General features: G+C 38.3%; 1 protein-coding gene and 2 long non-coding RNA genes across 4 annotated transcripts in view; 1 reads left to right on the top strand and 2 right to left on the bottom strand.

The window, feature by feature from the left end:
* LOC115490947 (uncharacterized) overlaps positions 1 to 22,470 on the bottom strand; it is a 65,315-nt gene extending 42,845 nt beyond the window's left edge. The window contains exon 1 of one of the 2 annotated variants that reach the window (XR_012053016.1): positions 21,779 to 22,470. This is a non-coding gene — a long non-coding RNA (uncharacterized lncRNA). The remainder of the gene's footprint in view (positions 1 to 21,778) is intronic. The other variant, XR_012053015.1, reaches the window with a different exon arrangement.
* Positions 13,410 to 21,770, bottom strand: LOC140681840 (uncharacterized). Its single transcript, XR_012053017.1, has 2 exons — positions 16,279 to 21,770; positions 13,410 to 15,757 (listed from the first exon to the last, which is right to left on the bottom strand). It is a non-coding gene; the product is annotated as an uncharacterized lncRNA (long non-coding RNA).
* KCNN2 (potassium calcium-activated channel subfamily N member 2) overlaps positions 22,115 to 23,675 on the top strand; it is a 103,701-nt gene continuing 102,140 nt past the window's right edge. The window contains exons 1-2 of the mRNA XM_030257479.4: positions 22,115 to 22,252; positions 22,493 to 23,655. Of these exons, the coding sequence (XP_030113339.3) occupies positions 22,231 to 22,252; positions 22,493 to 23,655 (1,185 nt within the window). The 5' untranslated portion in view covers positions 22,115 to 22,230. The remainder of the gene's footprint in view (positions 22,253 to 22,492; positions 23,656 to 23,675) is intronic.

Genomic DNA, 23,675 nt, shown 5'->3' with positions numbered 1-23,675 from the left:
ATACTGATTTTTTATGAAAAGTTGCATATTTATGCCTTTTTCTCCATCCTTTTCTTCTCAAAAAAACAAACAAACAACAAAAAAAAAAAAAAACAACAAAAAAACCAAACCAAACAAACCAAACAAACCAAAAAACGAAGAATAAGCAAACCCACTCTTCCTAAATATAGAAATGTATTACATTATTTTTGTAATTAAATGAAAATGTTTGTTTATAATGTAAGGGATAACATGATCTTATTATTAATTTTTTAATAAATTTATTAGGCTCTTCACCCCTCTTGTGGAGACAGTAATTTAATCAGGAGCCACATATATATATATATATATATTCAAAATTGAATATACCCCTCTGTATGTTTAACACATTATGCTGTATATAATATGTATATAATATGTATAAAAATATTCAGGATTGAATCTATTCCCACTTATGGCCTTAATCAAATCATAATGTAATATGAAACGCTTACATTCAGCTAACTGAAACTCTTGGTAACTGAAATATTTTCACTGTGTTCCAGACTCAAGCTATAGATACAGAGCTAGAGATACAGACTTTATTCTAGTATTTGGCTCAGGGTATCAGAGAATGCCACACACCTTTTTTTCAGTGTCAATTCATTGTGAAAGCTAGGATCTGCTGTGATTTATCACCTCTGGAAAGACTGCATTATCTGCATAAAACTACACCTGTAGCTATAGACAAAATGTCCCAGGGCTTCACTTGGTTTCCAAAACATTTGTCAGATACTGAAAAATTCTTAAAACCAAATAACCACCTTCAGGAATCTTGTGTGAAATGAGAACATTTTTCTGCCCTTTAACTTACATAAAGTAGGCAGTTTCATAGAAGATAAAGAAACATTTGAGACTAAATACATCATAGTAGACTCTTTCACTTACAGTTTTGTGAATTCAAAATCAATCCAGGACTACATTAGATCCATTCTAGAAAATAATGCAAGTCTAAGGATACCAGAACAACCCTCTCAAACCTAGTGCCAACTGGTATTATCATGTTCAAAAGGAGTATGTGAGTAAGGGGTGTATGTATGTGGGTGTGTAGACATAAATATTCAGTCTGAATCATATTAAATGAAAACTCCCATCCACTTCTGTAGTCATAAGGTGGGAGATGTGACAATTCCTCCAGAATCTTACAGTAACACGTGTGTAGTAAATTGTCCTGTCTAGATAAGGGTTTCCAGTACGATGCACTATGACAAACTTGACATATAATAGCTGTGTTTTGGGGGACTTCTTTGTTTGTTTTTATTTGGATTTCTTTCTTTCTTTCTTTCTTTCTTTCTTTCTTTCTTTCTTTCTTTCTTTCTTTCTTTCTTTCTTTCTTTCTTTCTTTCTTTCTTTCTTTCTTTCTTTCTTTCTTTCTTTCTTTCTTTCTTTCTTTCTTTCTTTCTTTTTCTTTCTTTCTTTCTTTCTTTCTTTCTTTCTTTCTTTCTTTCTTTCTTTCTTTCTTTCTTTCTTTCTTTCTTTCTTTCTTTCTTTCTTTCTTTCTTTCTTTCTTTCTTTCTTTCTTTCTTTCTTTCTTTCTTTCTTTCTTTCTTTCTTTCTTTCTTTCTTTCTTTCTTTCTTTCTTTCTTTCTTTCTTTCTTTCTTTCTTTCTTTCTTTCTTTCTTTCTTTCTTTCTTTTTCTTTCTTTCGAGATATATTACCTACTGTACTTTAATAAGTACACCTACCTGAAAAAAATCTCAAAAGATCATTGAAGGGTAGTACCTGAAAAATTATTTGAATCCTCCTTCTAGGATGGCTACATATAGTCATTCAATAAGGCTGTTGATTATGTTCACAGTTACATTCCAGGGTAAATACTTATCTCATTTATTTATCAATAGATAATACGAAGAATTTCTTAGCTTCCTTCAGGTGTACCTGCATGTAATGCTTTATATGCCTGAATAGAAGGCTAAAGATTGTAGAGTAATAAATAATCAAATCTGAGACCTATATAGTATAAATGCAGAAGCAACAGACATCTAAGAAAACAGAATGCTGTGACTAAAAAAATGAAGTCTTTAATTGTAAAAAAAGCACCCTGCAGCTGAGAGATGATATGAAAACTTTGTATGAGTCCATCTACTTGCAGAAGGGAGCTTCCTATGCAAGGAAGTTCTGACACTTTGCTTCTGATTAGAAAAACAGTCTGATTATGTTGGAATGATGGTGATTGAGCTCTGTGTTTATCTGTTTATACAAATATTTATTCTTTACACTATGTTATTAAATTAAATTCCAAATTGTTTCAGTTTATTTTCAGTTTAGAAGAATTTAACTGAGGGGCAAAATGTTTCATTTTTATGAAATTGTAATGGCTTTGGGGAATGGTTGAATGCAATTGCAATTCATACCTTTAAATATTTATCTATCTTGGGCTCTACAGCTTGGGTGATACTTAGTTTAATCTGTTTGCATCTGACTTTATTTTTGGGACCAAATATCTCAGGTCAAATTCAGTTTTATTCATGAAAGGTACCGAACTCTATCATTTACATCAATGAATACTACAAACACTAATTTTAACAAGATGTAATGAATCATGCTTTCAAGTGTTCAGCCCATCTCAAGGTTTAGCTCATAATGTGATTAATCACATAGGCATGACAGGCAGGATTGAACAATAGCATCCTTGCTAACATAGCAAAATGTACACTCATGGTAATAGAAAAAAAACCAAATGCCAGGATCTTTTCAGTCTGAAAAGTGTCTTCCTGACTTTGAATCAGTTTGCTGTTCTAGTGATCTTACTGTAGATGAAGAAGAGGGAGTGGACTGGTGTAGCCAAGCTCTGTTTTCCCATGTGTGAAGACTATGTTTCATTAGGGACAATGAAGACAACCCAGGTCTTGAGACAATAAAAATGTAGCCTGCGCTGCTTTTGCGGTTTACAGACTGTAAACAATAATGTTACAGGAAGGCGAGGTGGGACTGGCTCATAGGCAGAAAAATTTCTGGCTGTGCTAATGCAGTTAAAGGAAAAATGGAAATTACAACATCCTTGAAGATGATGTAAAAACACTTGTATTTTCATTGACGGGCAACATGGCTGAGAAGAAAGTTGTATTTCTATGTGAAATACCAGGTGAGGGTCACTGTCAGGGCACACCTAGCATACATCTTGTGTTCTGGCTGTGTGCTGAGGCCAAGGTTTCTCTAAGAGACTTGTTAGAGAGGCGTGCTGAAATATCACAGGATAAAGAAGCATAAGTTCACCTCATCAGTGTCTGTCCCAAAGTCTACCAAATTTCTCTCGCTGAATCACTTCAATGTTGTGCAAGTCTCTACTGTAACAACCATTTCCATGCATTCAAAGTTTCTGCATTTCTAACCTTTGTTATGCAGCTCTATAAATAGGTACTGCAATTTGTTTCTTCCAAAGCACCATACAAAAAAAATTATTCAGATGAATGATGCTCTAACTTTTTAAGTATTTCCCTCTGTTCATACAGTTTCATTAAATAAACATTTTCTTTGGTTTTCACATATTTATAGTTATTCATATCTGCATGTAGCAGAGACTCAACTGTGGCTAAACATCAGAAGACACCAAAGCTTTATAGAAAAGAAAACAGAGAACTTACTTTATCAATTTGGTGATGATAACAAGGTTCAGTTATTTCGCCAAAATGAAAAAGTAATTTCTATAGCTAATATGGTCAATTTCAATAATTGTTAATATAGGTATTCAAGCTGGTATTATACATTTACTGAAATTTTACATGTATTTGTTGTAATTGTCTATTAAAAAAAGAAAAACAAAACAATACCAACACCTCCCCCTTTCCTCTCCAAATTCTCATTTATTGTGGTTCCAGTGAATTTTGTTTTCTTTACAAATTGTAATTCATGACTGGAAAACAATGCTTGACTAACACAGAAGCCTTGGAGAGAAGAGAGATTCTGGGCATTTTAGCACCAATGGGGTAAGACAGCCTTGGGTTTGTTTTTTTCTGTCACTCACCTTGAGACCACAAGTACAAGAAATATGATCAACGGACATTCCTGAACTGACTGGATAAAATATTTATTTTCCCTAGGTCAAAGTAATGTGCTCTCAACAATTTCACTTATTCAATTAGTATCTATCACATTGACAGATAAAAAATTCTAGTGCGAAAAAAAAGGGCTGAATATACTCAAATACATACAAATAATTAAAATTCAACTCAGGGAATATTACATGAACAAAGACAGAATTATTTTTACTGTTAGTCCTCTCACCTGAGTCCAATAAACACATTTACAAAACCCTAAAGCTTTTGTTAATGAATTGCAGATAAGCGACCTCAAATGAACTATGGATATTTTGTGTTTTCCTTCTTATTAGGGACCAATTACAAGGGAAAGGTAGGCAGACTCTGAATCACTAGAACACGGTGGGCATACCAAAGAGTGGTAACACAAGGGAGCTCAAGACTGCAGTTGTGCTTTGCTGCTGTATTGATACACAGGATGCATAGGTGCACAAGATGAGGGAAATTTTTATATCCCCTCTTCTCCTTGTCCACCTGAAAGCAATAATGGAGGTATGATAAGTATTCATAAACATTCACTTTGATCTGGGAGGCCTTCTGGGATCTATTCAATTCTAATCTACAGGACCTAATCTATAATTACTTTAGCTTCTTCCTCTAAAATTAGTTTCCTGCACTAGAAAACATTGTCCTACCTTCATTGTACAGTTAAAACATAATCTCACTTTGACACAGAAATTAGACATTAACACATCAGCTTCTTTGAGGCAATGATCTGGTAGTGTTTCATACAGCACATATTGTACAAAATCTAGAGGACTGCAGTTTTCATGAAATATAACAACCCCAGGTATTGCTGTCTCTCAAGCAGGGCTGGAAGAGGCAGTGGAGGTGATGCTTTGGACTGGTATGGGACAAATATCAGATTCTTGGACAGCAGGAATCCCTGTCCCACTGAATACTGAATAGGCTGTATAGTCATGCTCCTTACCTGTTCTGCCTCAAAGTCTTTATTTAATGCTTTGGCAGGAGAGACATACAGACAGTAAAATATTATTCTGGGAGGGTTTCCAAAAGGTAGGAGATGAATTTCTAATACCAAGACTATGATGAAGAGGGGAAGATGCTGTTTCTGTTTCTGGCTGTCTTCTATACTGTCATGTTCAGGAGAGGTTTTGAATTCTTAACTGGAGGGAGCTATTTGCCTCTGCCTAGTAACCTGGGGAATAGGATACATATATTGTATATTTTTTACACTTGTGTTTACCTATCAGCCAGCTCTTAGAGTTCCTCTTTGGTAAAGAGTATCTGTGCAGGAAGCTTAAGTGCTTAAGACTAATTCCCCTACCTCAAAGCAAAGTTTTTGCAATGATCAGAACTGTGATACCAGAGTGGCTTCAAGACCTTGCATGCTAAATGTGACAGAGTGGCTCACTCTGATGTGGCTCTACACAGAAGTTTGTTTCATCATCTGTTGAAATCGATACCATTTTACTTACTCTTAGAGGCATTTGATCCTACTGAATATTTGATTCTCATGTGAGGAATTTGTCTTTTATACTTCAGAAAACAGAGAAATAAAAAGAAGGTTCAAAACCAGTTCCCATTGGGATTTTATATGATTATTTTATACATGGATTTATACAAGTATTTCTCCTTGCATAAGCAGCAGTTACATAGAACAGGTAAAAGACCAAGACTTTCACAGGACTGCAATGACTCTGGAAACACTGCTTTTGGTGATTTCAAATATTTTCAAAGTGTGATACTTGCTACTAGATTTCCAGCAACTTCTGAAGACCAAGACACTGTTTAAAGTGTCAAGTATATATGTCAAGAATTAACAGAGCCATCCTTTATACTCATATCTGAAAAAAATAAATTCTTTCAGAAGATATAAAAAAATGAAGTTCTTCAGCAAACACTTATGAGGAAGCACACTGATGAACTCAACCAATGAAAGCATGCATAGAGATATGATGGGATAACCCTCCACTGATCGTGCTGTGTTATCCTGATCCCAATTTAATTTATGAAAAAGAGTGTTAGAAGAAATATTCAGCTCTTTGGTGCCTCAGTATTTTTCAAACACTTTCCCCTAAGATGAATTTGTAACTCATCTGCAAAGTACAAATAATGTGGGAAGCAATTTTGAAGTAGAAAAACAACCCTTTCACAAACTTTATACTGCAAAAGCTGTAACAAAGTCTAAAATAGATTTTTTTTTATCCTCTTTGGCATAGCCATGTGAGGAAGTACAAAAAAACAAAGCAAATAAAAACCAATGTTCTATGTATTTATAGATTGCATTTTTAGTCCGGCTGCAAATGCTGAAGTTCAATTTCTACAGTTCTTTCGTTTTCTTACATTTTGAAGGCTATGAGATAAGTAACATTACTTTTAGGTAGATTGCTAATGCTTCTCCTGTAAGATGGAAGACAGAGAATTCAAAGGAGAAATTAATATACAAAGATTTGACTTCTTCTATTAACTTGATATCTTCTCTACAGAGGAGCTTCTCTTTTTGTAAGATCAGCATTTTTCAATGCTGTTCTTTCTATTTCAATAATCCTTCTGTATCTTTCCTCTTCATATTACTGAAATCAATAGAGTCAGCTAAAACTGCTTCCTAAATTCCATTCAATGAAGAGGAGTGATAGAGTGCAATGGAATAGTAATTAAATCCTAAAGTTTGAAATTATTTTTCTCCTCATGACAAAATTGTTAGACATAAGATTCCTTTAGGAAAGGAAAATGTTGCATAAAAACTATTGACTAGCTGTCAGTTAAAAAGTGATTCAAGGACCCTAGTCCCTCTGACCTCCATTACCCTGGGTTTTTTCTTAATTAAATCAGTCTACAATTGCATATAGTTAGGTATTAAACTCAAGGCACAGTTACAGCTTGAATAAAGACATATAGAGGGGAGGAGGAACCTTTATGTGTCTCAGTCTGATGAAAAGATCACTTTTGATAAAAAGCTATATATTTTTCACTTTAAAATAGAATTGCTTCATTATCCAGATAATTCGGTCATGTGAAAAGTCTTCCTCTAAAATCCAAGCAAAAAAAAAAAAAAGCTTTTTCAGTTTTTATTTACCAGGATGATTTGCTAGAGGAGTCTGTCAGTTTGCCCACTGACTAGTGAATTAGCCACCTTAGCAGGAGTATTGCTGCCACATGACTCATACCCTCAAAACAGAAAAAAAGAAAAATATGCTGTATTTTACTGCAAATTTTTTCATATTCAGCTACCATTTTCCTTTGTTTTAATTATTTACAGTAGGGCCTTGATGGAACAGCAGTAAGATTGTCTGAAGTGCTATGCATCCTCTTAGTACTTACAGATAAAATCTGGAAGTGTTTAAACAGAGAAAAAAAACCACAACTGTTGAAATCAATGGCTTTGAAATGCTTTGATGAGATTACTTGGTATTTTGCTTCACTAAATGATTAAGTAAATTTAAGTTTTGTGCTCTTGCCACATGGAAGTCTATTTTAACATTAAAGGAAAACTTTATGATTGTGTAAAAATTAGTAATCATCCCAAGACATTACTGAAAAGACAACTTTATTTCAGAGTCCTCTACCGGTTTTGAAAATCCAAGCATATTAAATCATTGTCCCTTGTTAACACCATTGTGTTAACTTCATCAAGGAAATCCACTGAATTTTTAGCAAGACATCTGCTGCGGGGAAGAAGAAAAGATTTGAATCTTTCCCAAACTCATATCAATCTAAATATGTGTTACTATTATCTTTTAATATAGTTCTTACTCATTTTTTCAGTTCTAGCATCAAATTTACTGGTCTGTAGTGTCACTTATCTTCCCAGGAAACTTCACACTGTATTAGGCATTTGCCAGCTGTCTGGTATTGATGTAGTCATTAGAAAAAGGTTATATATTCTGCAGTTAGCAATGCAGCTACTTCATCTTGAGATGCATTTATAAACACTGGCTGATATTTTTCCCCTTGATTTCCTTTTACTAGATCCTCTTTTACTGCAAAACCAATATAGGATAGGTATTTAAACTATCCATCTTTTTCTTCTTTTTGGAGTACTAGGTGAAAGATGTAAGATCAGGACTCACGGCTTTGAGGTCTTTATTATATCTACTGCTTGACTATATAGATGTTTTCCCTTCTAGTAGCTAAATTCTCATGTCATTTGTTTTGGGAATGCCCAGGACTAAAATCTTACATATAATGATCAGCTTAGTACCCAGCTCATGTCTGTATCTGCCTAAAACTGTTTTTAAGCATTTTTTCTACCTCTGTCTCACCATCATGGCCAACTCAACTGGACATTTTTGCAACTTGCTATATAATTTGTCATCTTCTCTCACTGTTCTCTTCAAAACAGAGGTGCGACTACCTGTTTCCACAAACTCACTTATTTAATAATCTTAGGAGATAGAAGTGTCCCCTAGCATGTGAGAGATCATGCTGTAGACCTCTTCTGTGTGAGAAAAATTTAAATCCCGCTGAGCAGAATCACTAATTGCCAGAATACAGGGTAAGGTTTTTTTCAATTACTCTTACTGTGGAACAGAATAATTAAATAGCCACTGCAAAGCTCTTCAGACTAATGGCTGAGGAAGTCATCTGGGACTTGGAAACCTGGATTCCAATCCCTGTACTAATGAGTGTTTAAAGTCCATTCAATTGAGTGTTTTATTTCAGAAAACCCTTTAGGGTAGTGGCTAAAGCATAGAACCAGGAGATGCACATTAAAACTCATCAAGCAGAAGGAGATATTGCCCTATTTGTTCTTCAACTTGGGCATGCACTGAGCAGGTTAAACATTGCACAGGCATTCCTGCATCTGGTTTGTTCTTTTTTCATCTCTCCATTTTTGCAGGGAGTGGTAATGAATCCTGTGCCCCAGGAAACAGCTTGGATGTGGGATCTATCCTGGTTACTGTGTGGTAGTATCTCACTTCCCTGAAGTGCCATCATCCCTCACAAAACAGCTGCCTGCTGGCTAGCTTAGGCTCAGGTGTTGCTTTTTATTTTACAGTTAGGTGATTAACTCTTCAAGTGTGTTAGGTAAAGTTTCAAGTTGTAATCAGCAGGCAAAGGGTCCCTATTATATTAGTAGCTAGATACCCAAGAACACTTATTGTGCTGAGAAATACAGCATTTACAACTACTGCTGATGTGGTGCACAGCTTTTGAACCTCTAATTCAGGTCACAGAGGACCTCTGTGGAGCAAGGTCTGTATTCACAAACGAGGAGTTTCACTGGTTAACAATTTTAAGTATCACTTATGGCCTAGAATAATAGATTTCATAGTTTTATGAAATTATTGTCAAGATATACTAAGGTGAGAGACAGTGCAAACCATGATTAAGAAATCCATCTACTAGGAAATTTTCTGGAAGCAGAAATTTACACTATGCAAGCTACTGAGCAGTTATTCAAAAGAGGCAAAGCCTGAAATGAGAAAGGTGTTCTAGGATATGTAATACTTGACTACCTTAAATGAGCACCTTTTCAAATTAAATTCTAAAATTTAAAAAATACATTTACAAAGATAAGATTGCAAATTAACCCTATTTTTGATTCTTTTTTAATAGTTCCTTCTTTTGCCAGTAGTTTTGTGTGCTTCACTCATCTTTTATAATTTCTCAAGTATCTGAATTATTATTGCATCTTTATCCCAGTTTGGTCACACATTAGTGCTCCTTTGGCTCACTGAAAAAAACCTAGAGGAGATGGGCAATTTAGTGGCTAAAAATCACCCTTTAAACACTTCACTCTTGAGATATTTCAGGCATGCAAGGATTCAGAGAAAACTAAGACAAAAATAGGATTTTTTATCAAGTTATAAAAATGCTGATATTCTACTAGACAAATAATAAAGTTTTACTTATATTACGGTAAAATATGTATCTTTACCTCCATGATCAACTGGAAATGCTATTGCAATAAATATTATTCCTACATGCAGGAGCCATGGAAAAAATGCAAACAGTTAATTCATGTTTATTTATTAACTGCTTATTTAGAGTTAAATGCCTATTGTTGTTTTTCATCTTGTGATCTCACTCCTTCATATTCTGAGGTTCATCAGTGATCTCATTCCTTCATATTCTTTAGTTTGTCAAAATGAGTAGGACTCTCTTTAGTAAAATAGATTTAAAGGGATAACTTTAGCATAAGAAATTTCTAGAATTACACAAAATTGTTATCAGGTAATTCTGTTCCTGGACATTCCTAGAAAGCTATATTGTGTCCGGCAACTATACAAACCAAAACTAAGGATTTTCTTCCTATAAGAAGTAGACATAATTTTATGCTTTGAATCTCCTTGCCTGTTTCATTCATTAACATGTTCACACAATAAATAAATTTATGCAATCTCTTTACACAGAAATACAAGAGTAGTACAGCAGCTGGACAAACTCAGTAATATTGTGCAGAGTTCTTCATATTTCTCCTTGAAAGTTCTTCTCATCTACATGGTTTATTTGTGTGCACTGTGGTATTGTTACTGAGAAAGTAGTCTCCAGTTTTCCAGGGCACCCGATTTAATTATTAAACGACTGTTTTCATGTATTTACTTTTCTTCCTGAATTAGCCTAATTCCAATAGTTTACTTTTAATGTATCTTATTGGTATTATTTTAGAAAAAAGTCTTTACACTAAGGGGAATCACCTGAACTCGTGTTGACACTGTGTCAGTATTTTCTTCAGGCTGGAATACTCTTCTACTTTGTATTGAAAAATAAACTCTTGTACTAGAAATAAGAAAGAATACCAAATCTGGTAACACAATAGTAATCGACTTCATTTTTAGAATTGCTAAGCATGTGATATAATTGTCAGTTCGGCAAAATATATCAGTCAAGAAATTCCAAAAGATCTGTCACACCACCTCCAAGAGTTTGACATAACTTGCAGAGTACTTGAGTCATATTCTTCACAGATATAACAGAACTAAATCTGTCCCCTTGACCACTGTGCTCTGTGACAAGTACTTTTTAAAAACATGAACATTCACAAGCCTCCTGAAAAGTAAACTGGGTTAATCTTTGCTCATGCCTTAACAGGATACAGGATGTTAAGAATGAGCTCATCATTACTAATCCTGTGTTCTTTGCTTGGACTTTGGAGATAAGCTTGGTTTCAACAAATTATATAAAACTAAGAACCTTAGGAAACTACTGCATCAATGTAGCATTAAATGAAGAATTTTTAATGCTCTTTTACAAAACCACCTGAGGTGGGAATATTAGACATCACTGTGGGTTACTCAGTGAACAGCTTCAGTATGCTGTCACAGATAAAGATGTATACAAAAATAATAGGATGAAGAATAACAAGAATAGCTTAATAACTTTGAAGACACATCAGTAAGTGCTGTGCTCTGAAATGCTGTCCTGTATAGTCCTTCTCAAGGACAGTGTTTCACTTCTAAGTGTGACTAAGAAATGGTTAATTTCCGTTGGACATGTATTGAAAATACTTTTGAAAGAAAAAACTACATGGACTTCTCACTTCTTAACTTTATTGAGTGGGTTTCTCTTGTAAAACACAACGTTATAAAACAGCAGTTTTTTTAAAATAAAGGATCCTAAAAATAAAATGCAACTAGTACAAAAGGAATTAGACCTTTTGTGTCTTCTTCCTCTTATCAGAAAAGTTAGCAGCAACTAAATGAAATATTAGAAGATTTTCCAAAATTTATAAGGGGATTGGGTTTTTTTTTTCCTAAAATGTGAACCTTTAAAAATTATTATCTTGGGGAGTCTGATCTCTAAAGTCAGAGAGGTTAGAAGGCAGATGGGTATCAATTTAGATTTATAACTAGTGTTTCAAATAAGAGACCTTGGAAGAGGGATGCAACATATAATCTCATTGCAATCACTGCCAAAAATGCTACAGGGTACATCTGAGACCAGACAGGTCTGCACACCCTGTCAGGCTGCTGCATACAGGAGATGCACTGGAAAGGGGCTCCTGACAGAAGCAGAGCTGCTTGCTTGCTCCACATTGACTGATCCAGGCACACCAATCACCAGGCTTCTGTCACCCACAGCATTTAAAGTCAGGCTGAACATGTGCCCTAGCAAGGAGAATGGATTGTCCCCTTATCTACTGCCAAGTCCTGAGCACCATCCATGTACCAAAAGTCTGATTAGCTTCTATCAGAGATAGGATACTCTCCTGAACTTGGGGTCTAGACGCTGCCTTCTCCTCACAGACTACAAAGAGAGGCAGTCCTGGTGCTCACAGGCCTTATTTGCTTTCTGTAGCTGAGAAGGACATGTCAACCATCTCCATCATCTGCTGAGGACCTAGATCAAACTTGTAAAAATGGCAAGGTATTTTCAGTAGTAGGACTATTCTTAAAAGAGCAAGTACTTTACAACAGCACGCCAGTTTTCACGGCTCAGGAGTTAGGCTAAGAGGGTATTTGTATTCTACATAGATAAAATGTGTTCCCAGAATTGAAAACTGGCATTTAATTACAGGCATTCTTGCATTTTAAGAAATTCAGATACGGTGACACTGACAAACTGAGACAATTTTTTCTTTTTGTGTACATATTGTATTTCAGGCCAAAACATCACCCCTTCTTCTTTAAACCACACTTTTCAAACCCTGTGTCTCAGATATTTTTTTTTAACATCTGCTGTCACATCTGTTTAGGAATTGCAGCTTTTTTTATCCCTCATTACCATTCTTTCCACCTCACACAGTTCATCTGTATAGTTCCACTATTCCTTCACAGTGACTGCTGTCTTGTTTTTATTTCTAGCTCTGCTGCCATGAGTCAGTTTCACACCACAGATCAGAGACCAGTAGGCAACACAGTTCTACTTGAATGGCTTTTACCTGCTTACAAGGAAATTGTTTATGAGCATACTAGAAGGCATTTTCATGCAAGTTCACACTTTTCATCATAATAAACAGAAATTACCCTCTTCCCTCCAGTGTGTGACTGTGCTATCACTTCCAGTGCTTTAGTGCCCACCTTCCCAGCCTGACCACAGTTCTGTTATTACATAAGTACATATGTAGATACAAACATATTGGCAGAGTTTGTGCCTATCAAAAGCAGTCACCCCTCTGCAAATGTAAATCACTATATTTCATTAGAAAATGACACCTATAATTGTATGTCTTTTTATTGATGCCTCCTCGTGCCTCCTGTATTTCACTTGCTGTAGATCTATCATCCTCACCTAGAATCTGCAATTACATTTGCCACTGTCTTCTAGGACCGTTTTGAAAAGTAAGCCTTTGGACTACATCTACAAAATAAATGCTTAGTTGTGCAAAGAGACACTTCTGTAAAAAGACATAAGCAAATGTTAGCTGGCATATACATTTGATCTGTGCAAATACTTGCCTGTAGAAATGAAAGCATTACACTCAAAACAGTTGCACTAGACTAGGAGTAAAACTGAATAGTTTATTTTCCACAGAGTAATTAGGCAATTTATGTTCACATCAAAATAGGTTTAGGAAATCTTTTTAATCCCTGATGAAACTAGAAACCGAAAAAGGTTTTGTGGTCACAAATAAAAGAAAATAGGTTAACACATATTTTCATAGTAAGTGCCATTAGTCTCTTTCTTATTCCTTCTGCTAGACTAAGCCAACCAGGACTTTGTAAACTTCTGCATTTTTTTGGGAGATCCAGCCCCACAAGGCAGCACAAACTGGTCTGAGCAGAGACATTCTTGTGCCAGCCTTTTTAGTATTTTTGTGCATTGGATAGAAGCAGAAAAGACAATGTTCACCTGCAAGTCTTAGCTGCCAGACCTCAAAGGCCTGAATGCATTCTGTGATTTTCCTGTTCAACATTAAATTTAACACCCTCATGCAAAACCTTCTGTTCTAATCCCCTAATGCACAGAAGGGTACATGAAAAGGGGATGATATGGAAGCGCTGCTTACAGCTGATTGTTTGAGAAACAGAGATGGGCTTTATTGATTTATTTTTGTGGTTAAACATAGACAAACTTTATATAATATGGGTTTTTTTCACTAATGCCACATTTCATTTTGCAAATAAACTTCATGGATATTTGAGTAAAATATAAAGTTGTTTTTCATTTTTCTGTTATGCAAAATATGCTCATAAATCACAATTCATAAAAATCCTGGTGAAGTTAAAAAAAAATTGCCAAAGCTGAAGTGACTCTTCAGAGTAAGTGAAGAATGCATACAGAGACTTAAAATTAATTATTTTAAATTAGCAGCAATATAGCAGCTCCACCTCTTAGAAAAACTGTCCTGTCAGTTATGTAGTTTGTGCATGAGAAGGGCAGCAATGCAAAAACTCATCTAAACTGACATATGTATATTAGCTGAATGACAAATGAATTTGATGGCATTAGTTTGTAGTGAATCCCCCTTTTCCCACATACCTATCATACCTAGGAGAGATGACATGCTGAATTTAACATGCAAGAATAGCAGTGACTACAGGTTGCTACAGGTGACTACAGGCTGGCATGTTTTAAAGCATAAGCAATCTTTGAATGTCAGATTAAACTCCCAGAGATTGTCAGAAATACTATACAAGCCTCAACATTTCAGGGCAACTCTAAAAGTAGCTTTAGGATCTGGGGGTCAAAGAGTTGTGCGCATCCCTGAGCATTCAAATGTTGATACTGCACTGAAGCAGATGTAGAAGCCTGATCATGAGAAAGTCTGGAAATGACCAGCTGGTTCCTTTGGCTCCTCCAAAGGGGACAGCACTAGATATTGCTGCCATTTGATGAGTATATTCATACTGCTTTGGAGAGCGTCCTGATAAAAAGTCTCCTGGCACCTCCCTGTGGGGGGGAGGTGAGGGTGGAGTCCTGTTCCTATTCCGATGAGAGTGACTATTTTTTGTCTAGATACATGACTTGTGTACTTTCCTGCTCAGTGACCCGATGAATCATCTCAAATGTCATAAGTAGACAATTGTAAGGGGAGGAGATTGGCTGTTTCTTCCCTCAGTTACAATACAACTTGATTTTTAGGACCTGCTTTCTGAGATGGTGTTCATCCAGGCTGGCAGAAAAGAAAATAACTACTTCCTTGCTGTGTTTAAGCAAAGAACACCCAGATACATATACCTTAGATTGAAGAGGTGAACACAATGGTTGATTGTATTTAAAGGAAAATATTATGCTCCCACCATATCTGAAGAGAGCTCTGAATAGAACCATTGCTTAAGTGTTGGGTTTGTGATCATGTCCCTGACCTATGTTCACACTTCTGACTAGCTGAAGCTCTGCACACTGGCTTGCTGAACCCTGGAATCCACATCCCCAAACTCCAGAGTGGGGACCAAGGGCCTAGAGAGAAGGTACATGGAGGTGCACGTAGATTTTGCCACTCTACCAGTCAGAGGACATGCTGAATACTGGAATTCCATTCTTGAAAAGACTTTTCATTGTGAGGGAGTGTGTAACACTTCAGTGACTTGTTGCTCTCAACACTGTCACTTGCACTGCTGTTTCCTGAGATAGTACAGGAAGGTCTTTCACCTATGTGCCTTGATCCTTCTGCAGTAACAATCTCAAAGGCGAAAATGGATTCCTACTATGAAAGGCTTTCTACACTAGCTGAAATGCGTCTTTGAGAAAGAAAAAAGCTAGTTTTATTCAGAGCAGCCTGAACATTGATAAGGTTTCAATATTAGTAAAATTTTCTAAGAACTTTCAGGTCATACTTTGTAGCAGTAACAGCAGATATTTCATGATTAAAACAGGAAGATCTTTTCCACTTTGATCTTGGTTTTGATCGTCTGAAAAGACAAAGAATTTAAAATACTAGTCAGGGTGAAGAAATCACACTGTCTATATATTTTGCATATTTGCATCAGACTACTCTAATATAGAATACATTTTGAACGTGTGAATAATAATAATTTTTTAATTAAAGAATAATTATTTTTTAAAAGTAGTTTTTCTGTTGAGAAATCATCTGGTTATCCAAACTCTTTAAAGTAGTCTACTGTGTTATACATATTTTTAAATGTCACTTTGCTAATACAATAGCTACTAATCTCATATATTGGGTTGCAATATACCTTAATGTGGAAGCAATTAATTGTAATTCTATAGAAATTCTATTTTCTGAATAGATTAGGATTTCATGTGAAAAGTTGTCATGGTTTAACCCCAGCCAGCCAACAAGGCCCAGGCAGCTGCTTGCTCAGTCCTCCATCAGTGAGATCACGAAGAGATTGGGAAGGGTAAAAAGCCAGAATACTCATGAGTTAAGATATAGACAGTTTAATAGAGAAAACAAAAGCCACACACTCACATGAAGCAAGACAAGGAATTAATTCACCACTTCCCATGGGCAGGCAGGGTGTTCAGCCATCTCCAGGAGAGCAGGGCCCCATCATGAGTAGTGTTTGCTTGGAAAGACAAATGCCATCACTTCAAATGTTCCCCCTTTCTCTTTCTTCCTCCCACCTTTATGTCCTGACCATGATGTCACATAGTCTGGAAATCCCTTTGGTCAGTTGGGGTCACCTGTCCCAGCTGTGTCTCCTCCCAACCTCTCATGCATTCCCAACTTCCTCACCAGTGTGGAAATACAAACAGCAGAAGAGATCTTGGCTCTGTGTAAGCCCTGCTAAGCAATAACAAAAACATGTCGCTATTATCAACCCTGTTTTCAGCACAGGTCCAAAACATAGCCACTGTGAAGAAAATTAACTCTTCCCCAGCTGAAAGCAGCACAAATGTATTAAGCCCTTTCACTTTAAAATTAGTTTTGATGACTAATACTTTCTAGTCTTTTCCTCAAAAACAACTTTTGGTTGAGTAATATTGTACTGAGGGGTAAAGTAGAGAAGTGAGAAGAATTATACGTCAGGGGATGCAAATTTTGTAAAACTTCCCATCAAGTTCTGGTATATCACTTCAAACAGTTGTTTAGTTGTACAGCTTATCCAGCCAGAACCAGCTTGAAGCAGAGGCTGTTTGAGAAATTCCCTACTTTAATAAATGCTTCCCTGTCTTATTCCACCTCAGAAGTGCTTTCAAGTAATGTAGAGTGTCCTGTTTCCTCTGCAGCAGGAAGGGTGAGGAGGGGTAATGTGAAAGGTAAAAGAGGGGAGAAAATAAAGCACTGTAGACATAGCTAACTAAGAAGGAAGGAGATGCTCTTCCCAAACTCATTTCTCGAACCAGCCATTTAATAAATTAGGAAAACAAGCACATAAATACAACCCAGTGTATACTGAGTAGGAAGTGTAACTGCAGGTAACATAAAATTGAACATTTGCTTTCACCTTTTCCCGTCTTCCATTTGTTCTGAAAATGCATAAGCTTTCCAGACTTGTTAAAGAGATAATTTCTGTGAGCAGGACCATAACATACATTGATATCTGTGTGTATTATAAGCACATCCATAAAACTTTAGGTGTGATGATGACAGCACTAAACAAACAGACTTCTGTGACAAGAGATTTGAATGTGCTGCGGAAATTGCAGTCTTTCAGGGTATCACGAATGCAGAAACAAATAAAAAATCTCTTAATAAACACAAGCATTTTACATTTTATATGTGTTTTGAATTGTGAGGGCTACCGTTTAGAAGAACCTACCATTAAAGATTTGAAAGCACTCATACACACCTGATAAAAGCAATGTCCATCTTTCACATTTTACAGCCTAATAAGGGAACCTGTTTTATTAAGTAACCTTGAAGGAACTTTCCAAATTGAACAAAGAAAATGCAAATCTATAGCAATTCTGTTCTTAAAGTTAAATGGAACACTGATGATAAAGTACCTACGGAAAAAACACCCAACAATCTTATTTTTAAAACATGGGCAAATGTAATTATTTAGAACAAATTGCTACATGAATCACAGATGACATATTTTACAGAAAGAAAAAGCATGGCTAACATCCACCTCTGCAAGGAATAATCTTATATTTTGGTGTAAGTGCTGTCTCACTGGATTTGACAGGTCAAAATGCTACAAAAACTACATTCTGCAGTTAAAAGTAAACTCTTACACTTGATAATCCCATACATGCTAAAAGTCACTCTGTGCTCTTGTACAGGCTGAAATAGAAAAAAAATCTGCATTAAGTTAGCATTTCAGTAATTGTACTGAGTTATCTGAGTTCTGTTACAAAACTGCAACAATTTGTGAGAATAATAAAAGGCAGTCTGATTAAACATAATTTAAAAGTCACCTGCTGAGCACCTGTATCAGCTGGCTAAAACAGTATTAATGTTGATGCATTTAGCTAGCTATGAAATTCTTTAAAGTTGGCAGCATCCCTTGAAAATGAAAAAAAAGCAGAGGAAAGAAAAGAAGTAATTAGGTTTGTGTGACCTTCAAGTACTATTAAAAATCCAGAAAAGATGGAAAGTCAATTAAGTGAAGAAATACTTTTACAAGTTTTTTGTTTTTTGGGCTTTTTTTTTTTGGACTACAGTCAGTATTTTCAATATATATAATAAAAATAAAAATTGTTGTTGGTAAAAAAAAATTAACCCCCATCCCTTAATGCCCCTTAACTTGAGGAAGGGCATAAAACAATTCTAGATATTCCTTAAGCTACATCTGTATGAATGAGGACATCCTCCGTCTTGAAAACTTTCTTTACTGTTTTAGAGCTGTTGTCAATCCAGTGTCCTTATGTGCCACATCCTACATATCCCAAATTACAAAAGAAGGTTTTAAACTGGAGTGGACTTGCATTTCCATTGGTGGTGTTGCTGAGAAGCAGAAGTGCAGAAAATGAGTCTAATTGTATGAAATTAAAAATAGAAACAGCAAAGCATTCATCCTCCTAATACATAAATCCGTACGGAGTCATACTATTTTCCTTGTCCCATTAATGTGGAACATTATCAAAAGGTCTTTGATATAAACATAGTTACAGAGGTGGTATTCCACTTAGGGTATATGATTACATGACACCAGACATTGCTGGGGTGAATGTTAGAGGGGTGTGGTGCGTGAAAGACCTCCTACATGGTATGGAAAAGGTAATTTACACACATGGTTCATACAGTTAGTTTACATGCCCATCATCTCAGCAGCTATACTGCAGTCATTTTGTATGGCCTCAAAAGCATTTTTATTGCTGTATAGATATCCTTGAATGATGTTATATTAACCTAGATCACCCTGGTGTTACCTCTGTTTTTATTAATGTGACTCTGCCTTCACTGAATGACACCTTTCAGTGTAATACTGAGATCTGCAATGCCTGTTTGTTGAAAAAGGACAAGGCTTTTTCCTTTGCTGCTTTCTTAAAACCTCTAGGTGTTGTGGAGAATATGCTTTGAGAATGTAATTTCCTAGGCTTTTTTTTCCCTCTGTTTTGTTTCCTTTTATTTACTGTCTTTCTACATATTTGACCTTATTATAAGTGCAGAATTCGCAGTTATTTTAACTGGAGTTTGGCAACAGGACTAGGGGCAATAGGGTAACAGCTGAAGTAGCTTTTTAAAATCTTTTATTGTAGTCTGTAGGTGTTGTATCTTTATTGCATGTTGCTGTGTGAGCTTTTCAAATGACCAGTCGATACATGTCACTTCAAATATTTTACAGTGGTTTTTATACTCCAAAAAATCTAATTTTTCTTGTGTTTGTAGTGTTTCCAGTCCTGTAGTTAATACAGTTTAGCTCAATACTGCTCAGCAGTATTTATCTTGTTCTTGCAATTAGCGAGGTAAGGGGAAAAAAAATCTGGTTTTTTAATATCTCCATTAATCATAATTATCAAGTGAGATCTGCAGCAACTGTTTCTCTCTTCGTTTATATTAAGGCATGCATGCACATGCATGTAAACATACTCGTGTAAATTCTCCCTTTTTGTCACAGCAGATACCGGCCTTATGACAATCAGTAAGAGCAGTTCCACCCAGTATATAATGAAACTGTAGGAAAAACCCCAAAGCTTTACCCCAAACAGATATTGTTTCTTTCATAGGTGTTCACTGTTACCACAGGATAATTGAGCAGTTCTGAGCGGCCACACTAAATAATGTGAGGTATGAAAGAATGTAACAATTAAGTTCCCATGATGAATAGATTTTTTTTTTCAGAAAACAAATACACTAGAAAATGAACTTCAAAATTGTTTAGCAGTGGAAGATAGAACAAATAGCTAATTTCTGTTCTTTCTCATTAATCATGCCACAGAAGGGAAGGTTTATTTCTGAAAATGCAAACTCTCCACAATTCTTAGTTTATACTTCGAAATTGTTACAAAATATCCCAGTCTGCACAATGAGACTAAAGTGAAAACCTGGTTTATCAGTTTTCTAGCAAGCTATGTGATGAGTATGACCTCTTGTGTTAGACATGGGAATATTAATTTTTTTTATTTATACAATGAAACAAACAAGAAGGTAGACAAAATATCTAAAAGTTTGCAATAGCACTGTCTGTATTTCAACAATAATGGACAGCAGAAGCAGAGGTATCACATTTGGGACTTGTGACTTCTATTTATGAACTAGAAAAGTAAAAGCAATAATTTCCCCACATAGCACAAAGATACCAGGTATTTTAGTATAACAAGACCTTAAAAATATTTTTTTTTCCTTCTTCACAGTTCTAATATAAGCTTCCATGATCAGAGTAAATGAAGTTACAGGACAGAGCCTTGGTGACTTCTAAATAAAACATGGAAATTTACAAATTTTTTAAAAGGCTTTTCAAGGTAAACTAGGTCATGAGAATTTATCTCCTGGTAAAATGAAAGCTTAAAAGAATGTACCTTTAAGCAAAATTAAGGACACAGCATGAACAGAACAGGAAAGATGAAACCTTGCCTATCTAATTTTAATTAGTTCACAAAACATGTATTTTGAAAGCATGCTTCAGCAAGACTTTTATTTACAGAATAGTAGAAGACCAGGTTCCCTGGGATTTTAATTTTCAAAGATTCCTGAGATTCACGTGTGTTTCAAAACACAGGTAAAATGGGACAAGACAGAATTACAGCATTGTGTTTTTTCAAAGAAGCTGTGATAAACAGCCTATTCATTCTTAAGAATAAAAGCACCTTTTATCTTGACCATTGGTGTTCAGGGAAATTAGTGCAATATTAAACATCCAGATACAGTTCCATGTAACTTATAAACTAAAGTATTTTATCACTTGTGTAATGAAGTGTGTGGATTTTTATTCAAAACTTGGTAGTACAACAGATTTTTGTTTATCACAAGTCATCATGATTTTGTATATCACACATATTCCCACTTATGAGTGTTTTTTCAAAATAACATGCTATGTAAACATAACTAAATTTTGGGCTGTCTCTAAGTAATTTATCTATATTGTAACCCATGATATTTACTACATTAGTGAGGGTTGTTTCATTGTGTGGGTGATACATGTACTTGCTTTAAAAGCTACATCTTGATTAGGAATTAATTAAAATTTTATAACAGAGGATATTTAAAAACTTTGTTAATGACACTGCCTCACTCATCTTTCTAACCTACAACAACGCATCTAAGGGTTTCAAAGGAAATTGAATGTCACAGGAGACACAGAAATTACAAGGATGCAGGCTTTTATCCTAGAAAGGCTTTTGGTGGGTTTTGTATTTAACATTGCTGTGAAATTAAAGATGTAAGTGAATCTTCCATGCTATGAAATATTGACTGGGGGGTGGGGTGGGGGTGGGGGGGGGGGAAATAAACCCCCTCTTATAGTCTTGCCTGGCTGACAGTTGACAGGAATGACACATGTAACAAGGTAAATCACTTCTCATTTCCATCATTCTTTCCTCAAATAATCATTCCTTAAATAAATGCAGAAAGGAGACTTTACCTGGTGCAGACATTGCTCTGCCTAACGGAGCTGCCAGAGCGGATTACTCAGTGGGAGCTTGGGAGGCAAAGAAAAGGGAAAAGGTAAAATGGCAGCAGACCACCAAGTTCAGGACTGCGCAGGCAGTGCACGGCAGAGAGCCGGGGGCGGAGGGGAGCTACTCAGTGACACCGCTCCCGTTCCGCGGTACGGCTCCTGCCGGCTCGGCGGAACGGGTCGCCAGTCCCCGAGCCACCCCCCGGCTGCCGCTGGCCTCACGCCCCGGCCGCGCCTCTCCCTCCTGCGGCTGAGGGCAGACGGAGCAGCCGGGAGCAGCCGCGCGTTCCCCGCCCGGCATGTGCCCGCTCCCTGCGGCCCGGGCCGGCGGGCGGCGAGCGAGCCCGGCGCTGTATTTTGCAGGTCGGTGGCTGCGGCGGCGCTGCTGGACAGCTCCGGAGCGCGACGCGGCGCCCATGTTCCGGAGACGGCGCAGATGTGAGTAGGGATCCGGGGAGGGCCGCCGGGGAGAGCCGCGGCGGAGCCCCTTAGCCGACGGGCGGGGGAGATGCCGGAAGCGCTCCCCGTCCCCGGGAAGCCCCGGGTTTCCGCGGCGCGGGCGGGGCGGGCAGGGCGGGCGGGGGGCGAGGGCAGTCCTCAGCGGCGGGGGCGGGGGCGGGATCCCCGCGCGGCGGCTCCGCGCCCCCGCTGACGGCGCGGCCGCCCCGCCCCCGCCAGGTGACGTGATGCCCGTTGTTTTGGTGCGCCCCACCAATCGGACACGGCGATTGGATTCTACGGGAGCCGGGATGGGCCCGTCGTGGCGGCAGCAGGACGCTCCCCTGCCGACCGTCACGCATTGCGCAGGGTGCACCACCGCCCGGTCCTCCTGCGGCTTTAACGGCCCCGGCATGGACCCGCCGCGCCACTTCCCGGCGGGCTTCGGCCCCGAGCAGCAGCAGCAGCACCAGCAGCAGCAGCAGCAGCAGCGCCCGCCGGCGCCGCCGCACTGCCAGCAGCAGGGCCAGGACAAGCAGAGCCTCCTCCAGCAGCAGAAGCAGCAGCAGCAGCAGAGCCCGTGCCTCCAGTGCAACAACTGCGCCTACTACGGGGCTGCTGCGGCTGCCGCGGGGGATAACCTGCCCCTGCTGCTCCGCGCCTCCTCGCCGCTTTCGGGCGCCTTTCGGACGCACTCCTCGCCGCTGTCTTCCGCCGCCTCCTCCCGGCACGGCAGCCAGCTGAACGTCAGCGAGTTCACCCCGTCCAGCCATGCTGGCGCGTCCAGACAGCCTCACCAATATTCCCAGTACCACCAGTGCCATAGCCTGCAGCAGCAGCAGGCAGCCAGCCCCAGCAGCAGTGTCAGCAGCAGCAGCACTCACCATCATCATCACCATCACCATCACCACCACCATCACCAGCAGCAGCAGCGCCGAGAGAGCAATCCCTTCACCGAAATAGCCATGAGCAGCTGCAGGTACAACGGCGGCGTCATGCGGCCGCTCAGCAACCTGAGCTCGTCCCGCAGGAACCTGCACGATCTGGACTCCGAGTCGCAGCCGCTGCAGGCGCCGCTCGCCAGCCCCGCCGCCGCCGGCTCTGCCCCCGCCGCCGGCAGCCCCGCCGCCCCGGAGATCGTGGTCTCCAAGCCCGAACACAACAACTCCAACAACCTGGCGCTGTACAGTTCCGCCGGCCCCGGCCCCGGCACGGGAAGCTCCAACAACGGCGGGGGCAAGTCCAGCAAGAAGAAGAACCAGAACATCGGCTACAAGCTGGGACACCGACGGGCTCTCTTCGAGAAGCGCAAGCGCCTCAGCGACTACGCGCTCATCTTCGGCATGTTCGGCATTGTCGTCATGGTCATCGAGACCGAACTCTCCTGGGGCGCCTACACCAAGGTACCAGTTCGGGCGGCAGC

Source organism: Taeniopygia guttata, chromosome Z (assembly GCF_048771995.1).
Source record: "Taeniopygia guttata chromosome Z, bTaeGut7.mat, whole genome shotgun sequence".
NCBI classification, from domain to species: domain Eukaryota; kingdom Metazoa; phylum Chordata; class Aves; order Passeriformes; family Estrildidae; genus Taeniopygia; species Taeniopygia guttata.
Note: the sequence above shows the minus strand (reverse complement) of the source record. Positions and strands in the feature narration are given on the sequence as shown.